Here is a 13651-nt window from a genome sequence, read left to right as displayed (position 1 = left end):
AAAACCTCTAATACTTTTCTACAGCCACACATCCGCCTTTCACCCCATTGTCATTTCTTTGGCCTGAAGCTGACGGATGCATCAGCTGCAAATATTCCTTCGCCCACAGCAATAAGGATATTTCTATTTCCTAGTAGATTCTTTTCTCCTGTATTTCTTGTCCTTCCCCAGTAATCTAACTGTACCGTCTGACAAAACGAAAGATGGACACTGAGTAGAAAGGATTCAAAACCAAAATTTATGTACAGATCCAGAGGCAATTCCCCTCCCACCTTCTTGATCATGCTGTTGCAGTTCTGCACAGCCCAATTGGCGTTTTTATTATTAGTAGTAGTAATTTTGGAGTAACATCAATGCACAGTTTCCAATAAGGCTGCTTAGTTCAGTGTTCCTGGGGAAAACATAACCTATCCCACTACCTTAAGAGAAGCTTTGCCAGCGTAGATGGTGCTTTGAAGCACTACACACAAACGTGATGCACTAACTTCTATGGCGAGTTGGATTGTGGTATTCAAAGCAGATTCTTGAAACATACTAAAAAATTAGTGCTTTTATTAACAGTTTTACAAACAGAATCCATTACTGTCTAGTTTCCTGAAGGATAGAACAAGCCATTTCTCTCATTATTTTGACATAATTTCTTTCTCTCTTTTTTTTTTTTTTTGTATTCCTGCTAATGAGCAGTTGCAAGTCCCAAGAGAGAGGGCTTAGTGTAACAAATGGTTTAAATGTTGGTAATTTGATAGTTTACTTTGCAATAACTTTCCTCTTCAAACGATGGGGATCCCACAAGTTCCTATTACCTTGACTCAGAGTTCATCATTAAGAGTGTAAGGATCATTAATCTCCATGGAAAAAGAGACTTTTGTTTTTAAGTAAAAAAATATCAAATATAATAAATTTATGAAAGACCATTCACAACATATACAGTAAGTGTTACATTTTGCTACAGCAGCTGTGATATTTTTTTTTTTCTTTTTAGAATGCAAGGTCATACATCGCCATAAGTAAACACACTAATATGAGTAAGACCTTAAATGAATGTATACAGCCAGGCTTTATCTGTGGATAGATATACACTGTGTTTACTGTTTTACAGTCTAGCATATTCTTATTCACACCATTGATATAACAGCTATGACCCTGCAAAAATTCTTCCTGTGCATATATAAATATAAATATTGAGCCAAGTCAAAAAGAGCAGGGTCAAAGGTTATATGACTTATTAGACTCCTGTAGTTAAGGGTAAAAACTCCATTGTTTCTTTTGCAACTAATGTTTAATAAGAAGGCTGCTTCAATCATTGTGTAGTTACAGCATTACATTCTGTAAACAATATTTTAAAGCATTCTAAACAAACATTTAAACAATTGATTCTTTATCCCTGTCTGGCGAGAGAAGACAATCTATAGCCTCATCGCTTTTGCTTGAGTCTGTCATCCTCAGCTGGAGATTATCACTCGTACCTCTGGTGACGCTGTCGTAGGATGGAGGGAAAGATGTAGAGGACAGAGTTTCTGATTTGTCTATTGGCCTGCCGTAGTTTTCGTTCATCATGAACGCAATGAGACCCTCCTTCTCGGGTGCATCATCCTCGAGGATGCTGCCATCAAAAGTTCTGTGCCGGTACAAGTAAGATGCCTGCTTCATGGAGCGCCGAAACAAATGTCTCCTGTAGGCCCGCTGGATGATGATGGCGGAGACCTCTTCTTGTTTCCGTCTAAGAGTTGTTGTAATTGGTTCATAAGAGATCTTAGATGGATTCGCTGCCATGAACTTTTCTTCCATCTGTATTTTAAGGGCATCCATCTCTCCTGATTCTCCTAGCACCCTTTTTGTAAAAGCAAACAAAATGTCCAAGCAATGGATCCTATCTCCACTGACCATGGGCAGGTCCATTGCTATGAGTTTGATTTTGTTTGGTTTCGCTATGCGCAAAGGTTCTGACAGTGCATCTGCAAAGTCTGAAAGTGCAGAGTACTCAATAAACTGAGTGGCTTCAGGATCAAACTTCTCCCAGATTTCATAGAACATATCAAAATCATCCTCGCTTAGAGGCTCTGTACTTTCCTCAGTGGCTACACTGAAGTTCTCTAAAATAATGGCTATATACATGTTTACAACAATGAGAAATGATATAATGATATAAGTAACAAAGAATAAAATCCCTACGGCAGGGCTCCCGCAGTCTCCCTTCGAACCATTTGCATTCGGAAGGTTTGGGTCGCAATACGGTGGTCCGGTGTTTAAAATAGGGTTGAGAAGACCATCCCAGCCAGCTGATGTGGTGATTTGGAAGAGACAGAGCATGCTGTTAGCAAAGGTTTGGAAGTTGAACATGTCATCAATCCCATGCTCCTTCTTAACATAGGCAAAGTTAGCCATGCCAAAAATGGCATAAATGAACATGACCAGAAAAAGCAAGAGGCCAATGTTGAACAGAGCAGGTAGGGACATCATTAAGGCAAACAGGAGAGTTCGAATTCCTTTGGCTCCCCGGATGAGTCTTAGGACCCGACCAATCCGAGCCAAGCGAATGACTCTGAAGAGTGTGGGAGAGAAGAAATATTTCTGAATGATATCAGAAAGTACGGTGCCTTGAAAAGAAAAGAGACAAACAGCAAGTTAGTACGTGGGAAATAATCCCAGGCTTCCCTTTAAATCTATCAGTCAGGATTATGGACAAAATAAATGTAAAATTCCCCAGATTGAAAGACCTACAATAAAGGGAATGGCATTGTCGCTAGCATTTTCATGCCCATTTAATCCATGCAAACTTTTGTTGAGACTATGAGCAAAGGTGTCAGTGGTAGTGGTAGTCTTATTAAGGGAAAGCTCGTTTACTGGGAATGAGAAATCAGGATCAACTCAGACAGGACACAGATATCTACAGCTTTTGGTCAGTAGAAAAATTTATCCTGACTGCATCTGGTTGGAGTTTTTCTGATATGAACAGTATTTTTGTCTGTAAATTGTTAGGGAATCGGCACTGAAATGCTTGTGCGCTCGGCCTGTTTTTCTGTGCCACCACCAGAACAGTGCAGGTTTCTACTGGAAATCCACTTGGTTGGTTGGTTGTTTATTAATTTTTCCAGTTCCCCTGATGGGTTGGAATGGAACTAAAGGCTAAGATTGTACTAGCAAGGAAACGAGCTTGCATCCCTGTAGCTAAACTCTTCCTGCAGAAACAGAGCAGCTTGGTTCAGATTGTCTAATGCCAACAGTCCCTGGCTGCACTGAGCCATGCCGAGCTCGCATCTCCCAGTCCAGCCTAGGACAGGGCTCATTGGCACAGCCCAAGTCCTGTGACACCGAAACAACCTGTTTGATCACGGGGTAGCACTATGACAAATGTGATAGCTCTGGTTAACTGGCTGCTATGGGCATACCCAGAGCATCCAACATCAAGGTTCTGATGACAGCTAGACGGTAATCATGTTCCCTGGGCGACCCAAATCTCCAAAATCCAGGTGATCTTGGCTGATCCAAGACCCCCAAAGCACAGGCTGCTCTCTGGGCACCAATGATCTCCTGCATTGGGACCTTGCAGGCTCCCTAGTCCACCAGAGAGAGTTTAGAGCACAGGAGCATCAATGAGGAGATGGCTCTCTTTTCCTAACATGACACTTTCTCATTCACCTATTCCCTCCTTCAAAAAGGAAACTTTTTTTTTCGGAAGAGTCACATTTCTGAGTTCCTTCTGCTCACTGGATCAGTTGGTCATCTTCCAGTTGCTACTTTATTTCCAACTTCAATGAAAACCCTTTTGTCAGGGTTTCAGATTCACATTTGACCTGGACTTCTGTAGCACCTAACATACAATCTCTGTTTGGGGCTGCAGGACAGTAAATTATCTGTAAAATAATGTCTCTCTGTTTCGTCTCTTGGGTAGATGAGGATGTGGAGCTCCAGTGACAACAGGGCTGAGAACAGGCAGACTCACTGCAGCTGCAAAAAGCTACCCTGAAGGGCTATTTCACACTGATCCAATAAAAAGTAAACAGCAAAACAATAGCAATCTGCATGTGCCCTTTTCATGTGGCTTTTTCACTTCTCCATCTTTGGCTGCTGTGCAGAACTGGTTTTAAGTGTATGATGTCAGTTCTGGACCATGTTTTATCACTGTGACCATTAAGTGTACATTGAAATCAATATTGTGGTGTGATAAACCTCATAATTTCACTGATCACACAAGTTATTGTTAGGCAGTATTACATTGTGTTATTTAAATATTAAAAATATGTGCTTAGGATCCAATTCTCTGAGTTGAAAGTGTATTTTACTGCATGAAGCCTTCAACTTTGTCTAATTAAATTTACATCTGTCTTTTTAACTTTGCAGTCTGGGTGAAAATTCAGGTTCACCTACCTACGATAGACAGAATCACGACAACAAAGTCAAATATGTTCCAGCCGTTGGTGAAGTAGTAGTGTCGCAGAGCCAGCATTTTGATGATGCACTCCCCAGTGAAGATGGCAACAAAAAGCATGTTGATTTTATGGAGGATATTTACTTTTTCTTGACTTTGGTCATCTGTTTCCACCATCATGGTAACCATGTTAAGGCAGATGAGAATCATGATGGAGACATCAAAGGCTTGTTTTGAGACAACATCAAAAATAAAACCTTGGTATTTGTTCTGGAGGAAAGAAGATTTAGTCAGGAAATTTGAATTGTGTCAAAATGATGACATCACTGTCTCCTGATTGATCAGAAAGTAAAGGAAAAGGGACAAACTACTGCTTCTGATTAGAATTTCATAAACAAAAAGATGATGACAAATGGTCGGATGATAGAGTTTTCAAACCCATTTACTCCTAATGCTTCTTTAAATTACTGGAAAAAGACCTTGGACTGGGTCCATGAATTCATTCAATGCAGGCATGTGGCCACTGCCATGACTGCGTATGTAAATTGGGCTTTTAGTCAATATTGCAGAACAATGGGAATTTTGTACCATACAGGTCACTGGACTTGCAAATATTGTCCAAAATCAAAACACGTAAATACTAAGTGGCTTTCATCTGGAAGCAATCACTCTTCTTACACTGGGAAGTTGAATTGCATTCATTCTATTAAATAAATATTCAGCTGTTACACATAGTTCAACTGAATTATGCCATTCTTACCAGTGGCCTTGGAATTGGCTTTTGAGGTTTCTTAGATCCCAGCTTTTTCATTGCATTATAATACTTTTTCTGCTCTTCTGTCATAAAGATGTCTTGGCCACCTAAGTATAAGGTGAGAACAAAGCCATTACTTTTCATGAAAAGAGCTCCACTGTCTCCATCCAAAGTTTAGGGCTGAATCCTTTTCTCTTTTCTTATTTCCCTTTTCACGTAGCTTTCATCAAAATATCTAACAAAAGCCTGATGAGATTCCATGCTGGGAGCTGCTCATCGCATGGAGGCAGAGGGCAGGAAACACAGCGCAATGCAGGCAACTGGGGAGGAGCAAGACTCTTATTCTGGCTGCACTCAAGGTTGGTTCAGGGTGAGAGGCGATAATAGAAGAACCTCAGCCCTTTGTTTAGAGCTTATAAAGCAGCAAGGAATACAGCTCTGAGGCCAGGCTGCTCCTCCCCGACCCTGGCTGCACCCTGGAGCTGGGAGGTGATGGGTTGAGGTTGCACCGCTCTGAAGGACAGTGGTGGTTGTGCATGGGCATACCAGGGTGGTCTGTGTCTCTAAGGCAGATTTTGTTCCAGAGATCTCATCTGTGTGGAGCTGCTTCACTGCTTTCTCTGGGGAATACAATCCCCCAGCCAGTATTTTCAGGACACACATCCTGTGGAAAGATTAGAGGCTGCTACGACTGTGCTCCTGTAAAAGTCTTGCGAGACGGTTTCTGTGGCTGTTCTGTTCACGCCAATCTCGAGGCTAATGTGGCAAAGCCACTGCCTATAAATCTATCCCTCGCCCTGGTCTCTGCAGCAATCACAAGGTGATGTGTAGCATATGCACTACTTATCTTTTTCTTTTGTTGGTTAAAATTGTCAATGATGACACCAATGAAGAGGTTCAGTGTGAAGAAAGACCCGAAGATGATGAAAATCACAAAGTACAGGTACATGTATAAATTACACTCCCATTCAGGCTGCTCCTCACACTGCAAAGTGAAAAGAGAAAACACAAAAATGACACCATCTCTGCACATATCACAATATTAATGCAGTTAAAAGAAAACTGTCCATCAGCAATAAAGATTATGAAACAGGAAAAATAGTGCAACTCCCAGTAGCAAAGTCAGGGCTCCCAGGACTCTGTTTGAAGTTTACTGCTGGCGTCTGCAACGCCATGGTCATTTCAGCTACATTTCACAACACTGTCACAGAGATCGCACTGCTTTGAAAGTGTAACTTCAGAGTAAATCCTATAAAATGTTCTCAGTCTGAACCCAGAAGGGGAAAAGAATCAATTTTCTGATTATCTCTAATCTTTCATGAACTGATGGTACTTGTAAAAAGCAAAAGTATGATCGCAGTGTAATTAAAACTTAAAAACACTGTCTTGAGAGTCTGTGTATTTAGAAGTACATTTTTTTTTTAATGAAGAGTGGAAATTAATTTCTTGCTGAAGGACTGAGCAATGCAGTCCAATAGCCTCAAATCACATGTACAATACTTGGCAAAAATGCCCCGCCAGCTCCAGGTACCTGACCAAGATGCCAGAAGCTCACATTTCCCTAAATGCCATATTTTCTCGTGTGTAACCCATGCGTTTCATTCAGTAGCAGGGAGAATACACACACGTGGACATGTAGTACAAGGATAAATCAACATCATGAGCTATGTTATGCAAAACTACTTCTCTGATCCTTTGATGTCACGAAGTTTTTTCACCCCTTATTCCTCCATTTAGGGCTCGACTCCCTGTTAGTCAATTCAGACTGTCAAATTCCCAGTAGTCAGTGTAATTTTGTTCCTTTAATATTATTAAAAGAGCTACAACATCTCCTTCAATAAAGAAAAAAAATCAAAACTAAACCATGCATGATACAGGATATAGCAAAGGAAAAGACTTTTTTTTTTTTTTTTTTTTTTTTTTAAGGAAACTTGAAAGTTGAGTGGGATGTTGGGAGGAATTAGTTCCCAGTGTAGGGCAGTCACCAGCACCCAGAGCTCCCGCATGTCTCAAGCCAGAGCTGGAAGTCCACACCAGCCTCTTTCCCTGCCAGGAGCTCATCCATCCTCCATGAGTGGAGCTGCTGGTTACAGAGAAGAAACTTGCTGAAGGTGAAGATACTGGGGGAGGTTGAGGATGGGGATTACAAGGGAATGTAATTTAAACCCAATGCTTATAAAGAGGTTCCAGCTATCACAAGTTAGATACGTGGAAAATATGGCAGTCAGCGGGGAGAGTGGAAGAAACAGAGAGGACAATTTAGGTTTTTGGTTGACTCAGTCTCACTCTGGAGATGCCTCTCTCTGCTGGGAGATTTTCTGTACAAAGAGATAAATCAGTTGTGTAGAACTGAGGGCTGCATTCAGTTTAATCTCAGGATCACGATGCTTCAGTACCACCTGCTAAAAATGAAGGTCTGCAGCTGTCTCAACCTGAGTAAGACAGGGACTGGCAACCTGCATGTATTTTGTTGTTGTGGTTGTTGTTAAACACCATGAATGCTGCAAAAGCCAATGGAAAAGGAAATTATTGATTTCCTTGTAGTGACCTACCTCTCGGGAATCCACTGCTGCATACATAATGTCCATCCAACCTTTAAATGTGGCCTAAAAAAAACCCCAGAAAATACATAATTAAGCATATTAAATAAGCGTATCTTGAAATAATATGACCTCTGTGACGAGTTTTCAAAATATAATGTTGAGCACTTTCTTCAAGGTTAACAAGTTGCCTCTCCTTTAAAGCAATATGTATCCATGAGTTAGTGTTCATTTAGACATTTAAAGTCATTCCAGAACGATTTTCTCCTTGATTCTCTCATTCATATTTTCTGATTTTCTGCAGTTGTAGGGATAAAACAGAGGTTTTTAAAAGGAGAGAAAATATGGGAATTAAATCTTTGGAAGTTTTGACCTTAAGAAATTCAAGTAATGAAGAGAAACAACTACACAGGACAACTCAGAGTGCTGACCAGGTGAGATGGGTCCCGTCCATATTGCTTGTTCAGACTGATGGGCAGTGACTACGTTGTAGGATCACAGTGAAGCTTGGATCCTGCCCTCTTTTAAAACAGGGTAAATGAAGGCAGTGTTAAAGCCCAGGGAGATGCATAAATCACAGCTGACGTGAAAGGAGCAAAGGCAATCAACACCTGCTGTGAGCCTAGCCCTGGAAACCCCATCTGCTTTACTGTTCAGATTTTCTTTCTTTAAATCAGAGTTTCTAATTTTTTTTTTAATTGTTTAAACAAGGAGGGGCTCCACAGCAGGCAGTGCCTGTTACTGGGACCTGCAGTGGAGAAAGGGCAGTGACAGTACTCCTAGAAGAAATAAGCACAAGTGATTTTTACCATCCTGTAGTAAAACGACGAGTCTTTGCTCTCCATATATGCCTCTCATTAGACACAGCCTGATGTCAAACCTACCTGGCATTAGTTCTGACTCTGGCCTAAGTCACATCACCTTTGTATTAGTCCTCTGGGGTTGTTTCTCATTTGACTTCTGACCCATTTAGACTTACCCTGGATTTAAAATCAGTGTGAGCAGATAACGAGGCATTTTTAGATTTACTGATTTAATTGGATTTACACTAGCATGCATGAGCAATCCACGCTCAATATTTTTTTTTAATCCTACTGACGCTTAGGTTGAATTTTTTCTGCGGTGTGCAGGCATGCAATTCCGGATAATGCTAAAAGGAATCCAGCCAGTGGTTCCCAGGAGAAACCCAGGCATTTGTGTTGAGCTTGGTACATCCAGTAGTTTTAGAAATGCTCCATTATATACTCTCTATTATTAAATTAAATCCTGGAGGTAATGCTGCCTTCCCATTTCCCTCTGAACGCTACTGAGCCAAAGGAAAATGTGCAAGAGGTCAACCACCTTTCTCATGAATGCATCTATAAAATAATATTTGAAAGGCTGCATTCATTTTTATCCACTGGTTAAAAGAGATTATCAGAACCAGAACCCTTTGGAAAACCTGTTTCATGATACTGTGTGTTAGAAAACACTTTAGATGCAAAGTGTTTACCGGAATGATCAGCAGTTTTATTGAAACAAGTAAACATTTGAACCTGTCATGTTGATCCTCCTTAACTGTTCTAATATTTCCCTCTTTTGTTGTTCTCTTTCTAATCTGATGGAAAATTTTCTGGTGTCATTACAGTGGCTTGCAGCTCAAAGTGTCATTCAGGAAGGGTGGATGGGATGAAACAAGAAATCCTTTTCCCTGTGCAACAAAATGATATGATCTTAGCCTGTACTCTTCTCCCACTTGGGAGGAAATCTTTTCTCTTGAGTAGCTATTTTACCCCTTGATATGTACCACAGGCACAAGAGACTCTACTGCAAGGCACAGCGGTTTATAGTGACAACAGATGATGAAGTGATCTGACAAAAAAAATATTAAGAGAATGAAGTACTCTGATTTTCTGGTTTTCCCCATTGTCCAGAAGTAAGAGAATAAAAAATCCATGGGGCTTCTGGAAAGCTTCCCTAGACACTTCATCTGCAGAGGGTAAAAGATACTGAGAATGAAAAAATTATAACACTGGGAAAAGAAATTATTTATCTGGAATTAGTAACCACTTACTCTCTGGATAAGGAAGTGACAAAATCTTCATGGGAGTGTTTGTGATATTATCCTGCCTGGAAGCTATCCAGAGAAACACCATTTTCTACTGAAACTGTCATGTGATGAGATTATCTACCGATAAACTCATCTTGGGATGGGATTACATTTTGTTATTCGACTGGTGGCTAGAGCTGCAATGCAGTAAATTAGTGGGGAGGAGGATAGGTGGGGTGGCACTAGCTGCCCTCAAACCATTTATTGTATAACCAAATGGTGCCTTAAAATAAATCAAGCCTTTAAATCTGTGAGGGGGATTTCTTTTTTTTTTTTTTTCTAGAAAAGGATTGCAATAATGCAATAAAAATGGCTTTTTTTTTTTTTTTTTTGGACAGCAGAAGTACTGGTCTTCGCATTTCTGAAATGCTTCTTTAAGCACTAATATTGGTGAACAAAAATTCTTAAACCTAAACCAGAGCCACCACCAGTACAGCCAAACTACAGGTATTTAAGTTGGCCATGCCAGATCCACTATCTGCTGGCTTTTCTGTTGATTTTTTCAGTTTGCTCAGCTTCATCATAGCAGCTATCTTATACCGAACATCCTTTTTACATTTATTTTGTGTTAAGATGATTTGCTGGGGAGGTCACCAGTGAGAACTGGACCCACCAGAGCACCCCAGAGATCCGCACTGCGCCAGGCTATGCGGGCTGCGAGGGAGCTGCCTCTGCTCCCCTTGAATTTCCATCCGTAGTTCCTTACAGAAATACTGCTGGTTCCTGAAGTTTGTACACATGGAGAAATCTACCTCAGTGTACCAATTGTGTACCAGTTTGTTCAGAAGCACACTGATTTTTTGCACATTTTGCATCCGCAGTGAAAGTAAAATCTGGCATTGCAGTTTGCACAAGTGCAAGAGATCGTGTAACTCGGTAACTTTAGATACATGCCGCTGTCTCACGACCATTTTATAGCTGATTTATGAGCCTGGTCAGGACTTCAAACCTGGTCTGAGGGGTTGATTTAACGCTACAGCTCCTGGTTGCTGTACTGGTCTAGGAGTGCTTCTGTTATCTTCCCATTCCATTTCTGGAGTCCAAAGACTTGTAGGATATATTCGACGTAACTCTGTTCCTCTCTAATGAGAACCCTTCCAAGCAAGCCAGATGCTGCATGAGACACCACTTTTGTTCTTGGTGCTCTTCAATAGATTCCTGAAATTTCAAGATGTGTTGCTAAAAAAATATATGGAGGTGATCATAATGTGAAGGGAAGGATTCTACAATGGACATGCAAAACTCCTACTGGAAATTTAAGATATTTCTTTGTTCAGCTCAAATACAGATTTATAGAATAGAGGTGCTGTGATCTGCAAAGCAATTCTGGGAATATAGATAAAGCATTACTGGAGCACTGGGTTGTAGCAATAATTTTTTCCTAATAGATTAGGACGTTAAGGGATTAAATCCCCTGAAAAGTGAATCATCCTTCTTGCAAATTGAAATGTCGTTATAATAACGATCTTCTCCTCCCTGTGAATGAGGCATTTCATTTCTTCTGAAACCTGCTGTTTCAGTAATATGTTGTGAGACAGTCTGTTTGTTAATTGGAGAAGCTTGAAACTTGACTGACCACTTCACATGAATGTTTTCATAGATTCATTAATTCAAAGTGGTACCTTCAAAACAACATGATGGATCCTAAAGAAGGTAGGAAAAGAAAAAAAAAAAAGGCTATTTGGTGAAAGTTTCATGCAATTCTCAACTATCTTGTGAGAAAGTTTGCCTCTGGATACAAGTAAGCCTTAATGTTTCCATAGTAGCAACTTCTCATTTCGTTCAAGGATGCTGTAGACGTGAAGATAGAACACTAGGCAGACAGATTTGTTTTACGTATTTCCATTTGGAGTTTCAGAAACATTCAGGCATTCAAAGGTAACTTCAGAGTCATTTAAAGAGCGTATTGCAGAAGCTGAAATTGTCAACAGTCAAAAGACAAGTCTCACTTAAAAGCTCGTATTTTGGATCCTTGTGGGTTGTAACCAAAATGCTGATCTCATCATTGCTATGCACTGCCTCAGCGTGCACCAAGATGCATCGATGTGTCTGTCTCTTTAGGAGAGCTGAGCTGTTAACTGATCCCCTGCAATTCCTGCAGTAGTTTGCTCATGAAATGTGACTCCGTAGGGAGGATATTTGGCAAGGAGCACCTGTAACCGACACTCCTCGGATGGAGTCTGGCAAAAGAGATCCAGATGTTTGGGCCCCTTCTCTCTGGGTGTCATTTTTACACTTTATTGCCTAAGACTGTCATTAGCAGCAGACATAAGAGCTCCAGGTGCAGGATGAAAGTCAAAATCAATCCCCTAATGGCATCTGGCTCCTGCCCTTCCTCCTGGAAGAAGGAGCCAGCATCTGCTGTAGAAGCTGAGCAATGTTTTAGGGCATTTCTTGCCATAATCACTTTGTCCAGCCTGCACAGACTCTACTTTTATGGTACTTCTTCTGCACTTCTGCAACTGGAAAACCTACTTTTCTGCTACCCAATAGAAGATCCCAGGTTTGAAAGAAACCTGCAGGAACTGATAATTCAGAACAGTAGAAGAGTCTGCTTCAGGACACTCGTTAGGCAATGCCAATTTATAAAAAGTTGCAAATTTTCAGAAAGCTGGAGCTTGAGTCTTATAAAATAAATGGTGAAGGAATAACTACTCCTCTGATGGAGTTTTTTCACCAAACAAACTAGACATCTGTTACGCAATCATGGAGGAGACAAGAAGCTTCAGGTGAGGCATAATATTTCAAACCTGCAAATTCTTGTTCAGTTAGATTGGATGTTTAAAGACAAAGAAAGCACTATATAGAACAGAAAATCCAATTAAAGACATTCAAAGTGAATTAATCTACTCTGCATGGGTGAGCTGAATATCATAATTACATGCAAAAGATAAAAGCTCTCGCCATCAGCAAGTTCAGCTTTATGCCACGGAAAGAATCAAAAGTGGTTGTGCCCATTCTAACCTCTGTTATCCAGAGGGTACGAAAGCAAAGACTTGATGGACAGCAGTCAGAAGACCTCAAACTCAAGTATATGTGTACCAGGAACAGATTATATAAGGGTAAACGTTTCTACAAGAAAGGAAAGCTACATCATGAAGTTATTTCATGTGTCTGTGTCAGAGAAAAAAAAAACATCTGGGAGAAAGTAAATTTGCATCACAGGAAGAGGAAGGGCTGGTAGATCTGATGGGGGACCTGCAGGAGGCTCACGCCTTCTTGGAAGGGAAGGTGGGGGCCCACGGCAGTACCTCACTGTACTGCAAAGGTGGATGTCAATATGTGACAAGTGAATTGAGCTCCCAGCATGCAAGTTTTTATCCCAGAAGCAAGGAATGCTGCCAGAAGCACTTCAAGGCAGTATTCTCCCTGTCCAAGGATGTAGCAAGGGATTTGTTTCACTCTGTGTACATAAAATGCAACACTACAAACACTCCTAGCGTGTATCCCGTCCTTGTCATCAGTAGGCTTCAGAGCAAATTAGGAACAGCGGAAATAAGCATCATTACCACTGTTGTACATGAGGGCCCTATGGAATTGAAACACAAAGTAATTTATCTAAAATCACTCAGCAGGTCAGCGGCAGAGCCTGCATGAGAAGATGGAGTCTCCTGTGGCTCTATCGATCAGGTTGTGCTGCGTTGCAACACAGTAAATCTCTGTGCATGCAACCTGTTTATCCATGTTTTATATTTGCTGCTGAAAAATATTATAAAAGTGGCTTACTTCTGTTGTTATAGATCAAATATTGCCATCATCTTTGAACCTTAACAGTCTCTTCTCTGATATGCCCTCGCCACCCTTCCAGAGAGACCAGGCCGTATGGAGTTACAGCAATCTGATCACCACCACGTTTCATAGTTAGATTCAGTCTGACACATTATGTTTAGCAGGTGGAA

At 40.8% G+C, this 13651-nt stretch overlaps 1 protein-coding gene across 2 annotated transcripts in view; it reads right to left on the bottom strand.

The window, feature by feature from the left end:
- Positions 1-209: 209 nt before the first annotated feature.
- LOC104486892 (sodium channel protein type 5 subunit alpha-like) overlaps positions 210-13651 on the bottom strand; it is a 176026-nt gene continuing 162584 nt past the window's right edge. For both annotated transcript variants that reach the window (XM_086741777.1, XM_086741776.1), the window contains exons 23-27: positions 7676-7729; positions 5967-6108; positions 5130-5230; positions 4369-4639; positions 210-2597 (exon numbers count right to left, since the gene is read on the bottom strand). In XM_086741777.1, the coding sequence (XP_086597903.1) occupies positions 1363-2597; positions 4369-4639; positions 5130-5230; positions 5967-6108; positions 7676-7729 (1803 nt within the window). In that variant the 3' untranslated portion in view covers positions 210-1362. The remainder of the gene's footprint in view (positions 2598-4368; positions 4640-5129; positions 5231-5966; positions 6109-7675; positions 7730-13651) is intronic.

This window comes from Chlamydotis macqueenii, chromosome 2 (assembly GCF_036417535.1).
Source record: "Chlamydotis macqueenii isolate bChlMac1 chromosome 2, bChlMac1.mat, whole genome shotgun sequence".
Lineage (NCBI taxonomy): Eukaryota > Metazoa > Chordata > Aves > Otidiformes > Otididae > Chlamydotis > Chlamydotis macqueenii.
Note: the sequence above shows the minus strand (reverse complement) of the source record. Positions and strands in the feature narration are given on the sequence as shown.